General features: G+C 40.4%; 1 protein-coding gene across 1 annotated transcript; it reads left to right on the plus strand.

The window, feature by feature from the left end:
• The first annotated feature begins 748 nt into the window (after window positions 1–748).
• Window positions 749–13,161, plus strand: ZNF572 (zinc finger protein 572). Its single transcript, XM_080646911.1, has 3 exons — window positions 749–859; window positions 9,891–10,001; window positions 10,813–13,161. Exons 2-3 carry the CDS (start codon window positions 9,926–9,928, stop codon window positions 12,321–12,323), a joined length of 1,587 nt encoding a protein of 528 aa, XP_080503037.1. The 5' UTR covers window positions 749–859; window positions 9,891–9,925; the 3' UTR covers window positions 12,324–13,161.
• The last annotated feature ends 3,969 nt before the right edge of the window (window positions 13,162–17,130 follow it).

A 17,130-nucleotide genomic window follows, 5' to 3' on the forward strand; every position in this document is an offset into this window, starting at 1 on the left:
GAAATGGTTTAAAAGGTGAGTGGAAAGTGATAAAGTAGAAACATTGTGAGAAAGATCATTAAAACTGAGGGGCTATTTTGGGACGGAGCTGTGAGAATTGAGAGCTTAGTTGATAGTGTAAGGATTCTAAGAAGGTGGGAGAGAAGGTGAGTACTACCAGTAAAGGGCTTGTTTTAAATGCCAAGGTCCAGTCCTCTGTGGAAACAGGAAGGAAGAGAGTGTGAGGGTTGCAGACTTACATACATTTACAAGTTTGGTATGAAGAGATTGGCTTCTATTTTCTCTGTAACAAAAGAGGAGAGGTTACTGTATCTCCGAATATTAGCAATAATGGTGCTTTGTAAGCGACTTGTTTTATATGTGGGTGGATGCCTTAGCTCCCCAACTGTTTTACAGGTAGCTAAATTACCTGTAGCCCTCCCTGTCCACAGCGGTGAGAACAGAAACAATAGGTGCTTAATAAATACTTGATTTATTTTTATTCTAATGATGATAAGTAATGATGCCCTTAGGTCAAGGAAAAGTATAAGCTCTAATCAGGCCCCTATTACAGGCACCTGACAAGTGTGAGGGATGAGATTCACAGAAGGCGAATGACAGCACAAGGGAAGGAACCCCACCAGCTCTCTCCTTTCGTCCGGGGCCCTAAGAGTTAAGAACAACGAGAGAGCTGGCTGCCGCTGCTTCCTAGAGAGGCCCCGGAAACGCCGCCGGGCGGCCGGGCTACTTCTCGCTCCCATCTAGCGGTTTGAGAGTTTAGGACCCTGGGTTGGTGGGGTCAAAAGGAGAGGGGCACCTTCCTCCGGGACTTCTGGGCCTGCGGGGGGTGAAGGGCGCCTAGTGTGTAGCCCCCAGAACAGTGAGTTCCTTTGGCGGTTGGGGGCGGGGGGAAGGGAGCAGAGGCCCGCGGGCAGGAGTGGAAGCTGCACCGCGGGTCCCGGAGGGGGTCCCGCTGCCGCGAGGGACGGAGGGCTTAGCCTCTCCCTCTCCGGGGCCTCTGCACCTCCCTCGCCCGTGGATTCCTTAAGGATCTGGTCAGCTGGTGACGCTCTGGTCTCCTGGAACCTCACCTCGCAGGGCACCCCAGCGAATGGTCCCTGCCAAGGGTTCTTCATTAGCCAAGCTTGGGTCAGTGCACTCGGGCCCCATCCTAATGCCCTATTTGGGCGCTGACAGTGAAGACTGGCATGCTCTATGGAGTGACACCGTAAGGACAGCCTTTTAGTACCATTTAAGGCTTTGAGTGTGCTGCCCTTGGAGGGAGCCAGTGCACCTGAGGTCCCCTCTGCTGTCAAAAGTGATAGTTTCTTAGCAGGGAAAACGGTGGCACGGGTTGTGTCACCCTGGCTCTCGCTTCCTTTGTAAGGACTTTGACAGAAATACGTAGTAATTTAGAAAGCAAAACATACTACTCCATTTGAACCTTTTTTTTTTTTCCCTTTCCTATTCAGCTGTCATTTCCCCCGCACGCAAACACGGGATACTTATAATTGAGACTGGTTGCACCTTTTCTTATAACACATCCCTAATTGCTAGGGAATGCCAGCTTCATTTGGTATAAGGTCTAGGGATGTCAATCAGTTCTCACCCAGTCAATGTATTCTAAATAAAGGCCGCCTTTGAGGGTCTTTTGCAGTTTGGGGTTATGCACAGCTCTCTGCTTCCTGCTCTAGTTTACTGTAATAGCTGAGTGTGTGAAAGTCAGCGTCCAAACAGACTTGGGATTGAATCCTGCTCTCCCACTCTCGGATTGTGTGGCCGTGGGAAAATTTCTTGATGTCTTTTTTAACTCATCTATAAAATGTTGGTAATCGTCTATCTGCCTGAGGGTTGGGAGAATTAAATGAGAAATAGTATGTGTAAGTTATTCAGTTTACTTCAGTAGTAGTAAACTTTTTCTTGTTCTTCATATGCACACCTTTGTATATCTTTCTTTTAGGCTTTCATTTTCCCCAAGTTATGTATTCTTTACATATTAACTTGGGTGCCAAGTTCATATATAACTGCCTCCCAGTGATAGATCACATTTTTTGGTCCCTTAAAGTAGGTCAGGGATTATATTTGGCTGCAGAAGATAAAGTTGAGGCTGAAATGGATATTGGGATTATGATAGACTTAGAGGCAAGAAAGAGGTCTCTCATAAACTTTCTTTTATAGTTAGTGGTTATTGTTTAAAATTATTATCCTAGCCCTGCTTTGCACTAATTTCTTGTTACTGGTTATAGAAATCCTAACTTTCTTTTGAAATTGACTTAAAAGGTTTCATCCTCTGTCAAGGACCAAGTTATTTTTTATTTTTTTTCAAATTTTTTATTAAGGTATTATATGTGTACATATCTTACCATTGCCCCCCCCCCCCCACCCCACTCCCATACCTGCCCTCACCCCCCAATGTTTTGCATCCGTTGGTTACTCTTATATGCATGCATACAAGTCCTTCAGTTGATCTCTTATTTCCCCCACCTCTCCCTAACCTTACCGCTGTAATTAGACACTCTGTTTGATGCTTTACTGCCTCTGTAACTATCTTTTGGTTCATCAGTTTATAATGTTGTTCATTATCCCTAAATGAGTGAGATCATGTGGTATTTTTCTTTCATTGACTGGCTTATTTCACTTAGCATAATGTTCTCTAATTCCATCCAGGTGTCTACAAATGGTAGTAATTCCTTCTTTTTTATGGCAGCATAGTATTCCATTGTGTAGATGTACCATAGTTTTCTGATCCAGTCATCTGCTGACGGGCACCTAGGCTGTTTCCAAATCTTAGCTATTGTAAATTGTGCTGCTATGAACATAGGGGTGCATATATCCTTTCTGATTGGTGTTTCTGGTTTCTTAGGATATATTCCTAGGAGTGGGATTACTGGGTCAAATGGGAGTTCCATTTTCAGTTTTTTGAGGAAACTCCATACTGTTCTCCACAGTGGCTGCACCAGTCTGCATTCCCACCAGCAGTGCACGAGGGTTCCTTTTTCTCCGCATCCTCGCCAACACTTGTCGTTTGTTGATTTGTTGATGATAGCCATTCTGACAGGTGTGAGATGGTATCGCATTGTCGTTTTGATTTGCATCTCTCGGATAATAAGTGACTTTGAGCATGTTTTCATGTGTCTCTTGGCCTTCCTTCTGTCTTCTTTCGAAAAGATTCTATTTAGGTCCGTTGCCCATTTTTTTATTGGATCATTTATCTTCCTTTTATTAAGTGTATAAGCTGCCTGTAGATGTTGGAAATTAAACCTTTATCAGTGATACCATTTGCAAATATGTTCTCCCATACAGTGGGCTTTCTTGTTGTTTTGTTGATGGTTTCTTTTGCTGTGCAAAAGCTTTTTATTTTGATGTAGTCCCATTTGTTTATTTTCTCTTTGGCTTCCATTGCCCTAGGGGCAGTATCACTGAAAAAGTTCTTTTGGCATATGTCTGAGATTTTGCTGCCTGAGGATTCCTCTAGTATTTTTATGGTTTCCTGTCTTATATTTAAGTCCTGTATCCATTTTGAGTTTATTTTTGTGTATGGTGTAAGTTGGTGATCTAGTTTCATTTTTTTTGCATGTATCTGTCCAATTTTCCCAACACCATTTATTGAAGAGACTCTCGACTCCATTGTATGCTCATGCCTCCTTTGTCAAATATTAATTGCGCATATTGGTTTGGGTCGATATCTGGATTCTCTATTCTATTCCATTGATCTATATGTCTGTTCTTGTGCCAGTACCAGGCTGTTTTGAGGACAGTGGCTTTGTAATACAGCTTGAAATCTGGTATTGAGATCCCTCCTACTTTATTCTTCTTTCTCAGGATTGCTGTGGCTATTCGGGGTCATTTTTTATTCCAGATGAATTTTTGGAGAGTTCTTTCTAGGTCTGTGAAATATGCTGTTGGTATTTTAATGGGGAGTGCATTGAATCTATAGATTGCTTTGGGTAGTATGGACATTTTGATGATGTTGATTCTACCAATCCATGAACATGGTATGTTCTTCCATCTGTTTACATCTTCCTCTATCTCTTTTTTCAGTGTCCTGTAGTTTTCCGCATATAGGTCTTTTACCTCCTTGGTTAGGTTTATTCCTAAGTATCTTAATTTTTTTGGTGCGATGGAAAATGGGATTGCTTTTTTAGTCTCTCTTTCTGTAAGTTCACTGTTGGTGTATAGAAATGCCATAGATTTCTTGGCGTTAATTTTGTATCCTGCTACCTTGCCGAATTCATTTATTAAGTCTGTTAGTTTTTTGATAGAGTCTTTCGGGTTTTTTATGTACAATATCATGTCATCTGCAAATAAGGACAGCTTTACTTCTTCTTTTCCAATTTGGATGCCTTTTATTTCTTTTTCTTGTCTAATTGCAATGGCTAATACTTCCAGTACTATGTCAAACAGGAGTGGTGAGAGTGGGCATCCTTGTCTTGTTCCTGTTCTTAGGGGAAATGGTTTTAGTTTTTGCCCATTGAGTATGATGTTAGCTGTGGGTTTATCATATATAGCTTTTATTATGTTGAGGTATGATCCTTCTATTCCCACCTTGTTGAGAGTTTTTATCAAGAAAGGGTGTTGGATTTTGTCAAATGCTTTTTCTGCATCAATTGATATGACTGTGATTTTTATCTTTCAATTTGTTTATGTGATGTATCACATTTATTGATTTTCGGATATTGAACCATCCTTGCATTCCTGGGATAAACCCTACTTGGTCATGGTGTATGATCTTTCTGATGTACTGCTGGATCCGATTTGCTAGAATTTTGTTGAGGATTTTGGTATCTACATTCATGAGGGATATTGGCCTGTAATTCTCTTTCATTGTGTTGTCTTTATCTGGTTTTGGTATTAGGGTGATGCTGGCTTCATAGAAGGAGCTTGGAAGTGTTCCTTCCTCTTGAATTTTTTGGAATAGTCTGAGGAGGATAGGTTTTAGTTCTTCCTTGAATGTTTGGTAAAACTCTCCTGTGAAGCCGTCTGGCCCCGGGCTTTTGTTTGCCGGAAGCTCTTTGATGACTGCTTCAATTTCTTCCATAGTTACTGGCATATTGAGCTGTTTAGATTCTTCCTGATTGAGTTTTGGAAGGTTATATTTTTCTAGGAATATGTCCATTTCCTCCAGGTTGTCCAGTTTGTTGGAATAGAGTTGTTCGTAGTATTTTTTAACAATCCTTTGTATTTCGGCGGGATCTGTTGTTATTTCACCTCTTTCATTTCTGATTTTGTGTTTATTTGGGTCCTCTCTCTTTGTTTCTTGGTGAGCCTGGCTAGAGGTTCATCAATCTTGTTTATCCTTTCAAAGAACCAGCTCTTGGTTTTGTTGATCTTTTGTATTGTTTCTTTGGTCTCTATGTCGTTTATCTGTGCTCTGATCTTTATTATTTCCTTCCTTCTGCTTACACTGGGCTTTTCTTGTTGCTCTTTTTCTAACTCTTTGAGTTGTTGGGTTAGGTAATTTATTATCCCTGTTTCTTGTTTTTTGCAGTAGGCTTGTAGAGCTATGAACTTCCCTCTCAAGACTGCTTTCGCTGTGTCCCATAGATTTTGGATTGTAGTGTTTTCATTGTCATTTGTTGTCATGATGTTTTTTATTTCTTCTTTGATCTCTCTGGTAACCCAGTCATGGTTTAATAGCATGCTGTTTAGTCTCCATGTGTTTGATTTCTTTGGGTTGTTTTTATTGTAGTTGATTTCCAGTTTTATGCCACTGTGGTCTGAGAAGATGCTTGATATGATTTCTATCTTCTTGAATTTGAAGAGACTTTGCCTATGTCCCAACATATGGTCTATCTTTGAAAATGACCCATGTGCACTTGAGAAGAATGTATATTCTGTGGCTTTGGGGTGAAATGTTCTGAAGATGTCAATTAATTCCATCTGGTCTAGTGAGTCATTTAGGATTGATGTTTCTTTGCTGATTTTTTGTTTAGAGAATTTGTCCAATGGTGATAGTGGGGTATTAAAGTCTCCTACTATGATTGTATTGCTGTCAATCTCTCCCTTCATATCCTTCAGGAGTTTTTTTTATGTATTTGAGTGCTCCTGTATTGGGTGCATATATGTTTACCAGAGTTATTTCTTCTTGTTGGATTGCTCCCTTTACTATTATGAAGTGGCTTTCCTTATCTCTTGTTATGTCCTTCACTTTGAGGTATAATTTGTCAGATATAAGTATTGCTACCCCAGCTTTTTTTTCAGTTCCATTTGCCTGGAAAATCTTTTTCCATCCCTTCACCCTCAGTCTGTGTGCGTCTTTTTTTTCTGAGGTGGGTTTCTTGTAGACAGCAGATATATGGGTCATGTTTTCTTATCCAATCCATTACCCTGTGTCTTTTGATTGGGGCATTTAATCCGTTTACATTTAAAGTTATTATTGATAGGTACTTATTTGTCGCCATTCCTATTCTTTACACCTGTGTTCCTTCTTCGCTTCCTATTTCTTTTTTTTTTTTTTACAGCAGACCCTTTAGCATTTCTTGCATTGCTGGTTTGGTGGTAATAAATTCCCTTAGTCCTTTTTTGTCTGTGAAGCTCCTGATTTCACCTTCAATTTTGATTGACAGCCTTGCTGGGTACAGTATTCTTGGATTCAGACCCTTCCTTTGCATGACTTTGTATATTTCATTCCATTCCCTTCTGGCCTGATGAGTTTCTGTTGAGAAATCAGTTGCTAATCTGATGGGGGTTCCTTTGTATGTAACTTTCTGTCTCTCTCTGGCCGCTTTTAAGATTCTTACTTTGTCGTTGGTGTTTGCCAATTTAATTATAATGTGCCTTGGCGTCGGTCTTTTGGGGTTCATTTTGCTTGGGACTCTGTGAGCTTCTTGGATTTGTGTGGGTTTTTTCTTCTCTATATCAGGGAAATTTTCTGTCAATATTTCTTCAAATAGGTTTTCTATTCCTTGCTCAGCTTCCTTTCCTTCTGGAACCCCTATTATGCGGATGTTGTTTTGTTTCGTGTTGTCCCAAAGTTCCCTTAGGCTCTCCTCCTGCCTTTTAATTTTTTTTTCTAGAAGTTGCTCTACTTGGGTATTTTTTCCCATCTTGTCTTCTAGCTCACTGATGCGGTCCTCTGCTTCTTCTAGTCTACTCTTGATGCTTTCTATTGAGTTCTTTACAGCAGCGATGTCATTTTTCATTTCTTCTTGGTTCTTCTTCATTTCCTCTTGGTTCTTGCTCATATTGTCGAATTTGTCTTCCATTCTTTTCAGCCACCTTATGACCATTTCTCTGAATTCTTTTTCTGGAAGGTTGCTTGCTTCCATTTCGTTTACTTCCTTTTCTGGTAATGCCTGCTTTTCTTTCATATGCGGGCTGTGTCTTTGTCTCCCCATGGTCTCTCTTCTCTGAGTGTCTGGTTATGTAGTTCTCTCTCTCCTGCGTCGATTTAAAGGCACAAAATACAGCACTACCAGGTACAACACACAAGGCACTGAACAGAAATGTATTCACGATATTAACAACCTCCAATAAAGGTGACCACCAGAGAAAGGCAAATCAGGGGATAGTAGAGAAAGAAGAAGAGGAAAAAGAAAGAAGAAGAAAAAAAAAGGGGGTGTCAAAATGAAATTGGGAAAAGGGAAAAAAAGAAGAAAAAAAAGTAAGAGAGACAAGAAAGAGACTAAGAGAGAAAGGGAAACAGACTATATATATTGGGGATAAAACTCCAATAGAACAATCACTTATCCCAGCAAATGCCAGCAACAAGTACCTGGGGATTAATACAAACTACAACACCAACTAATATTGAGTGAGGCAAGGGAAAACAGAAGCACTAAACAAACAAAAAAATAAACAAAAGAAGAATAAGCAAAACAATCTCACAAAAAAGCATAAAAATTCGATATAATCTACATTCAAACGAACAACAACAAAAGGACAGAGAGAAGAACAATTTTTGGATAGTTAAGACAGCGAAGAGAGAGGTGTGTATGGCCTTGGAGCAGGGGATTGGAGATTATATATATAAGTAGGGTGAAATTTTAAAAGGGGGTAAACAGAAAGAATAGGGAAAATCTAAAGCAGGAAAGGGGTAAGATAAACAGGACACTGAAAAGGGAAAAGTGAGGAAGAGAGTGATGGCATAAAGGTAGATTTGAGATAGAGTAAAATGATGCTAAAGGAAAGATAAAAATAGAATGTAGAACATTAATCCCAAAACAAAATGAAGAGAAAATAAAATGACACTTAAAAAAAAAAAAAGATAAAATAGCAGTAGTAATAATACGGATTGAAAATAAAAATGTAATAATTAAAAAGGTAAAATCAAGTGAGGGAAAAAAATTAGTTTCTTGAGTAAAAGATGCAAAAAATGAAAATAAAAAAATAAAAAATAAAATGTGGAGTAGTGAAGGTCATTCACTTCCTCTGTTGTTCTGTTTGGCACGCCTGTTTCTCAGTCCGGACAGTATTGCAGTTCCCTGCGTTCCACTGCTCTTCAGTGATGTAAGCCAGTCCTGATTTTAAGCAGGCGGTGTGTCTTAATTCGTATTCCTTTATTTTTGATTACGCAAGAGTCAATTTGTGATTCAGCCCCTGGGTGGCAGTGTTTCTGGATTGACTTCCGGGTTTATCTATGGCCTCTCTAGGGAGTGTTAGAGCCTTCTTTCCCTGTGGCACTCACTACCGGTTTGTGGGAGTGGGCTGCCTCAGAGCTGGCTCTCGGATGGTCACTCCCCGCTCCGATCCCCAGGTTCCAGAAAAACAACTTTCCCCTGCAGTCTCCCAGGGTGTCCCCAACTGGGTGAACCTATGAATTGGGCTTAGTAATCAGAAGCAAGAATTTCAAGAGGAAAAAGCCCAAGTGTGCGCACTCCGTGGCTGCGCGTAAGTCTAGCACACCCCTGAAATTCTTAGGGTGTCCCTGCACTTCAGATCAAAATGGGTTGCTTTTTAGAGAGCCCTTCTGTTAGCAGCTCTGAGGACCCCCTTCCACATTCACAGATCACGCCAGCCCCAGCAGCCACCGATTTTTCTAGGCACAGACTTCCCTGGTCCTCCAGCTCCCGCAAAACGCGCGTTCCTCTCTCGCGCTGGGACCAGAGACCTCACCTTATCCTAGGCGAAATCTGACCTTTTCGTGGTGGAGTGTAGAGCTCCTCTGAACCCGTGTGTTTGCGCCAATTGGGGAGCGTTGTTCTGGGGCTCGCAGCTGTTCCGTGGGTGCCGCAGTTGTGGATTCTCAGGCTTCCGATAAGCTCCACTTTCCGGTTCCAGATGGCGGCGACTCCGCGTCCAAGCCCGCAGCTCCGGGAGGGGACCCAGCCGCAGTGGGAGCTGCCAGGTCAGGGGAACCCCGTCTAGCAGTCTCCCACCTTCTTCTGGAGTTCAGCTGTCCCCCAACTTGCCAACAAACACTCCTAGTGCGACCCTCAGCTGTTCTTTCTTTCTGCTCCGGGACAAGGCTCGGAACACGTCTGTCTATTCCGCCGCCATTTTTCTCCCCCCCCCCCCAAGTTATTCTTTCTAAACTAAACAGGGTGCTTTCTCTTTAGTGGCTTCTTATACCTGCATATTGATTCCTGGAAGTCTTATTATTGGTTCCTTTCCCCTGCCCCAATACAAAACAAAAACTTTGTTTTTTTAATTAAAAGTGTTTCTAAGCTCTGAGTGGACAATTAGTATTGTATTTATTCTGTTTTTGAAGCCCGATCTTCATATTTTAATGTGAAAATTTAATTTTTAAAATTATTTCATTGGAAAAGATATATTGGGTTAACTCTTAATTCTAAACACTTGCATATGAGACAGGATTTTCTGAAAGGACTTCTAAAGATCATATTTCTTATTTTCAGTATTATTAGCAGACCATTGTATGCCTACAATTGTTATTTTACAATGATTGGGAAGGAAGGAGGAAGAATAAATTTTAACAAATACCTCCAAACATGACCTGTTTCCTTCCACAGGATTTCTGATCCCGAACCTGGTTGTGATCATTGTGATGGAGCAAGAGAAAAACTTGGTCTCAGATTCTAAATGCTTCACGGAAAGGAAGAGTTTGAAAAGCTCTTTTTCAGGTGAGGGATCAAGAAGATGATCTGAATACTTTGGAAATCCATTATAAGAAGCGCTATAGAGTGTGTAGAGAGAACAGGGCATTAGAATGAGACAAACTTTAATTTAACTCTTACAGCCTTAGTTTTCTCTTTAAGAAAATGTCATATACACACACACATACACACACACACACACACACACACACACACACACACACACATATATATATATATATATATATATATATATATATTAGGATTAATTAGATACTATATGCAAGGCTACTGTTCTTAGTAAATACATGCATACCTTAGAAAAACTACAGTTTCAGTTCCAGATCACAATAAAGCAAGCATCTCAATAAAGCAAATCATAATCTGGTGCAGGTATTTGCTGTCAATATGTAAAAAATGCAACATCTGTGAAATATAGTAAAGCTAAGCACATTAAAATGAGGTATGCCTGTAGTGGCTATTACAGTTATTACTCAGATATTGTCTTGTTTTCACCTCAGATGGTGTCCTATTCAGTTTCTCCTCTACTCAGATCTCATTTTTTCTTTTAGGTCTTTAAGAATTAAACTAGTGAATTTATTTTTAATGAATACATCCCTTGGCAATTGCTGACAACTGTTCAAATACTTTATTAGGATTGTTACTAAGTACAAAAGTTTCATTTGCTTCTGATGTTAAGTAAAACTAGCTTTAAAAACATTTTTATATAAAATAATTTACAAGGTTTTATTTTGTTATTTCCTCTTTTCCATTGCAATTCAGAATTACCCTGTCAGAGATTAGGAACTATACTTAGAATATTTGTTTATTTTTGCAGGAGATGAAAGTAAGAATAATTTAGAAACTGTTCAACACAATAACCATAAGGCAGATAAAGAGAGAACCTCAAAATGGTCTAAAAGAGATGGCCCACAAAACTGTAAGCATGAGGATACAAAAGAAACACCACTGACAGGGTCTCAAGGAAATGAAACTTGGTGTGATGGTTTCTATGAGAATAATGGCAAGTCAGAGAATCAGGAAAATTCTACAGGAAAAGAGGAAGAAAAACCCAATGATGGGGGATGGGACCCAGGAGAACATGCCAGTGCCTCTGTCCAGCAGAATTCATCCTTCAGAGACAAACCCTACAAATGTTCTGAATGTTGGAAAAGCTTCAATAACAGTTCTCATTTGCGTGCTCACCAACGGACCCACTCAGGAGAAAAACCTTATAAATGCTCTGAGTGTGGGAAATGCTTCAGTAACAGCTCTCACCTGATTCAACATCTGAGAACACACACAGGAGAGAAGCCCTACCAGTGTGGGGAATGTGGGAAAAGCTTCAGCAATACCTCCCATCTTATTATCCATGAGAGGACTCACACAGGAGAGAAACCCTATAAATGTCCTGAGTGTGGGAAGAGTTTCAGCAGCAGCTCTCACCTGATTCAGCATCACAGATTACACACTGGTGAAAAACCATATGAATGTGCTGTTTGTGGGAAATGCTTCAGCCACAGTTACGTCCTAATAGAACATCAGAGGACTCACACCGGAGAAAAACCTTATCAATGCCCTGATTGTGGGAAGGGTTTTAGTCAGAGTTCCAGCCTGATTCGCCACCAGCGGACACACACAGGTGAGAAGCCCTACAAATGTACTGAATGTGGAAAAAGCTTTGGTTGTAATTCTACTCTAATAAAGCATCAGAGAATACATACAGGAGAAAAACCCTACCGGTGTACAGAATGTGGGAAGAATTTCAGTCGAAGTTCAAACCTCATTGCACATCAGAAAACACACACAGGAGAAAAACCCTATGAAAGTTCAGATTGTGAAGAAAGTTTGAGTCAGAACTGCAGTGTGACAGAAAAATGTAGGACCCACTCAGGAGAGAAACCATATAAATGTTGTGAATGTGGAAAGAGTTTTGGCCTCAGCTCCCATCTCATCAGACATCAGAGGACACATACAGGAGAAAAACCTTACAGATGTTCTGAGTGCTGGAAAACTTTTAGTCAGAGTTCCACTCTAGTGATTCACCAAAGGACACACACAGGAGAGAAACCTTATAAATGTCCTGATTGCAGTGAATGCTTTAGTCAAAGCTTTAACCTCATCAGGCACCGGAGGACCCACATAGGAGAAAAACCTTACAAATGTACCGACTGTGAGAAATGCTTCAGCAGAAGTGCCTACCTCAGTCAGCATCGGAAAATTCACATACAAAAGTCTTTTCAGTCTCCTGAGGTTGAAGATTTTCCTCCTGAATGGACTTGGAAAGACTGTTCAGGGGAACTGGCCATCATCTCATCATTTTCAGTCCAAAATTCATCTTCCTCTTAAGTCCCAAAGTCCACTTTTCTTTTGGGTCTTAAGGTGTTCTCTGCACTACAAAGTGAACCGTGTCCAGCATGGCCAGGGGTGAACCTGAGGAGGGGCGGTGAAGGATTAGAGAAGACAGGCAAGAGAATACAGTTGGGACCAGATGGATCACTGCCTGGATGAGTTAACAGTGACACAGCCTATAAGCTGAAGCTTTATTTTATAGTCAGATCACACAAAGCAAAACAAGGGGAGTGGTCAACATGTTTACATGTTCTTGCCAGTTTCAAATCTATTTTGTTACTCAAGCCTTGTTTTGGCAGCACTTGCTGCACCTCCCACAGCCCATTAGCTGCTTGGAACAAGGGAGGACTATAAGGTCAAGCTTAATTGTGCTTGGGACTTGTATGTGGCTCTGCCACAGGTCAGTCTGAGGCCTGACCCTATAGCCGCTCCCTACACAAAGTTTCTTTGGTTTGTTTGCCAAAACATCTAGAAAAGGTCAACCTCTTGGTTAAGAAGATGGGAAGATCTAGATCACTAGGTCATTGAATCTGCCCAGTGAGAGATACTGCTATGGATGGAGAAAAACAAATTTGTTTTGATGTAAGGTAAGATAGGTAGAGTTTCAAAAGAAAACCCAAAGTGTGCCCTGGACGGTTTGGCTCAGTGGATAGAGCGTCAGCCTGCAGACTGAAGGGTCCCAGGTTCGATTCCGGCCAAGGGCACATGCCTGGGTTGCAGGCTTGATCCCCAGTAGGGGTTGTGCAGGAGGCAGCCAATCAATGATTCTCATCATTGATATTTCTATCTCTCTCTCCATCTCTATTCCTCTCTGAAATCAATAAAAAATATATTTAAAAAAAAGAAAGAAAACCTAAAGTGTAACCCTGGGAGTAAGCAAAATGACACCTGAGAGCCTGGAGCTGAGATGCCCATTGAATTGCCTTATTTTCTCTTCCCTGATTGGATGGCAATAAATCATTACTAGTCTCAGGGATTTACCCAGAGAAAGATTTTTTTGAACAAATAATCTGATTTCCTGGTTGTTCTTTGGGTCTTAAGGAAGAAAAGATTCATTTTAAAAAATGCATTTTCAATTGCTGAACATTAACTTCTGTAGTATTAGAACTGCACCAATAGAATAGCCACTAGCTACATGTGTCTATTTAAATTTATATAATTAAGATGAAATGAAATTTAAAATCCTGTTCCTTAGTCACACTGGCCAGTTGGATCATCTTGAAGGTAGCCTGAGACATCTGGATGTCCTTTGGATCCACTAAAATGGCACAATCCTTTTGTTACTGTTTATCCTGTGAACATGAAGGGCATGACTAAGAGTATGTAGGCTGATAATGTAGCACATCAGTACTGTAATATGGCAGGCATTTGGGTAACTGCTGCCTTTTCTGTTGGAAAATTACCCTTCTGTTATTCTCCTATCTCTTTCATTTTGTGTTTGTTCTCTTTTACCTCTGACCCTAACCTCCTCTGCCTTGTTAACCATATCCTAACCCAAAATTAGTGGTTTTTTTCCCTATCATTTATTTTGTTTCCCTTCCTTCCCTCTCCCAACTTCTCCTCCCAGTGAACTATGAATCAAATCAAGGCTATGGATGGTCCAAATGCTTGGTTATAAAAGATACAGGATGCTTGGCAATCATAACATAGTGGGCATGTGGCCACTTACAAGCAGAGGTAGTTTGTGGATGCTAAGACAGATAAGTTGCTGGTCTAACATTGCTTGACTGGGAAAAGCAATAAGTATCCTAGGATTTGACACAATGCGGGATGAAGTGGATGCTTTAGTTGAAAAAGGGTCAGGATTAATTTTGAGCTATGGATAAATGGTCAGATTAAAAAAAGTATTAGTTAATTAGACTGACAAATACAGGTGGAAGATTTTCTCTTAAAATAGCTTACTTTCTGATCATTAAAGTCAAGAGTTGCTAAAATATACAAAGAAGTATAAAGTAGAAAACATATAAAAGTATGAAGACCACAATAAAAATCACCTCAAATCATTTTCCTCTGAGATCACTTACCATGAAAGTTCTGGTTTCCCAATAACCACTTTTCTAATATATTATTGTGTGTGACACACACACACACATTGTTATATATTATTGTCTTTTTTCCTAATTTCACATCATTTTTCAATTTGTTTTAAATTATTATACGGTTTTTCATGGTTTCATAATACTGCAGTGAATAATGTACCATAACAATTTAATTGTTTGATGTTGGATGTTTATATTGTTTCCAGTTGTTTGCTATTAAAAATAACACTAGGGTGAACAGGGTTTGTCTTTTGGTTGATGTTTTGTTTTGGTATGGTGGTTGTGATTGCTGTTGCTTTTTTGCTTTGTGTTGTTACACAAATCTTAGTGTACATCTCTATTTCCATAGAGTGAATTCCTAAAAATGAGATTATTGAGTCAAAAGGCATGAAAGTTTTAAAGGCATATTACTTAATTACTTTCCAGAAATGTTTATCAATTTAAATTACTCCAGTGAAGTAATTTTGTTATATACCTTTTGGAGAGGGTGGGAGAGAAAAACATGTAATTCAAGGTCAATAACTTTAAATGCTTGAAACTTCTTTTTAGGCAGCTTGTTTGGATAATCTTCCCCCAGCTTATTCCTTCCCCTCTCTTGGGTTAGGGTAGGCTGAATGACACTTTGGTTGAATCATTTTAAGAATTACTTGGGTATTTTTAAGAATTACTTTGGGTATTTGTGCAGCCCTGGGCACAATTCCAGTAAATGTCACCAGAAGCTGCTTTAAGAACTAGAGAAGTGATCTGAGGCCAAAGCCCAGAAGTACTAAGAGGAAGAACAGTTGAGGAAAGTTGTTTTGGGGGTCATAATGATGCCCAGGAAAGTTTTGACACGTGATTATTTTAGTAGCAGATATAACATAATATTGGGGGTGAAAATGATGACTAGTGCCATATTTCCTTAAATTCAACAGTGTCTGGGGCAGGATTGCAAGGAAGACATATGTCTCTCCCCCCCAGAGGGTGACTGACTTTTGACTTGTCCAAGGTCACAGAGCTGGTTAGTGGCAGCCCGAATTTAAGTCTCCTGATTCTAGTCACCCAGTCTTCCTACTATACTATTGTCATTCATCATTCATTCATTTGTTAACTACATTCTTATGGAGGATAAATTAAGTTCAAAGCCTTGTGGTAGGTATTGTGGATGATTCTGATTTATTAGACACAGATGCTTCCCTCAAGGAACACAGGGACTAGTGGGATGATAAAACTTAACCCTAAGTGTACTGTCAGAGCTTGGAACAATAAGGTATGAATAAACCATTATGTGACTTGGTGAGGGTCAGTGGAGACTGGGTGGAAAAGGTGACAATTCAGCTGTGCTCCAAACGGCAGAAAAGATTTGTACATGAGTCATAGGGTTTAAGGTTGGTAGTTCAGGGTTAAATAATGGGTGAGCAAAGGCACTTACTTTAGGGCTCACTAAATTCTAGGGAAGTTTCATTATTTTATAACAAGGGCCACCTCTCACCCTGACTCTTGCACTCTTTTGTTGTTCTCGTTAGCATGCTTGTCCTGAACAAATTCATGTTTAACTTCCCCAGAGACCTTACCTGAGTCCCTCCTGGCCAGTGAAGGACTGTCTCCTGTTTCCATGGTTCCTAGTTCACACTCTCCCTCAGGGCACTTATGACACACCTCTCTTTGTTTTACTTCTTTGCCCCTGTTGTGTATTCATTTGTTATGATTTCAAATGAACTTGTTTATTACTTAAGTGAAGTTGCTTTGACCCATGGGTGAATTTGTTTAAATCAGGGGTGGGGAAAGTTCGGCCCACCCTCGGACCATATAAGACCCCTGAAATTATTTAGTCTGGTCCTGCCAAGGTATTAGGGTTTAGTTAATTAAAAGTTTGACCAAATATAGCAGGCTGATTTTTAAGTTGATAATTTTGTATGGCCTGCAAATGATGTTATAAATATCCGAATGGTGCTTGGTAGAAAAAAGGTTTCCCACTTCTGGTTTAAATTATAGAAGCTGTGCCAGGATGTCACTGACACTTATTGATGGGCATCACTGGGACCTTATCTATAAGAACCTGTGGAGAAAAAACGATCATGTGATACTGTTTCCTTGTGGTTTAAGACAACATAAATTTATTAACTTACTGTTCTAGAGGGTTAGAAGTCCAAAATGGGCTAAAATCAACAGAGCTGCTTTCTTCTGGAGACTCTCGGGGACCCTTTTCAAACTTGTAGAGGCCTCATGCATTCCTTGGCTCCTGGCCCTCTTCCTGTAACTTCAAAGCCAGCATTGTTAGGCCGAATTTTTCTCATGGGGCAATCTCTCTGGTCCTCATCTTCTAAGTCCTTCTTTCACTTGTAAGGACCCTTATGACTACACAGGGCCACTCAGATACTCCAAATGTGATAAGATATTTAAACTTGAAATACCAAGAACTTATGAGGATTTACTGAGTGTGTTTGGTTTGGACAAAGCTACTCTTTGCTGGACTAGCTAAGTAGCTCTCCAGAGATCTGAGACACTTGGTCCAGGTTGTGGTCAGGCTACCCTTGGTTGGCAGTGACAGTGGTGATAAACTGTGCAGCAGCTGCATCAGGAAGAGGGTATGTTCCTGCCTCGGTGAGGCTATTCTTTGTAGGCAATGGTGTATACCATGTACAGGTCCCTGGAATAACCTTAGGAGCAACCCACCTTGCCTGCCACCCGGTGCCATCGCCCACTAGCTATTGGCCCCAGCACTGCGAGGGACCTAAGCTGGCAGTTGGCAGGAAGAACTGACTCTACCAAGAACAAACTTGGAG

Source organism: Plecotus auritus (assembly GCF_963455305.1).
Source record: "Plecotus auritus genome assembly, chromosome: 11".
Classification (NCBI taxonomy): Eukaryota; Metazoa; Chordata; class Mammalia; order Chiroptera; family Vespertilionidae; genus Plecotus; species Plecotus auritus.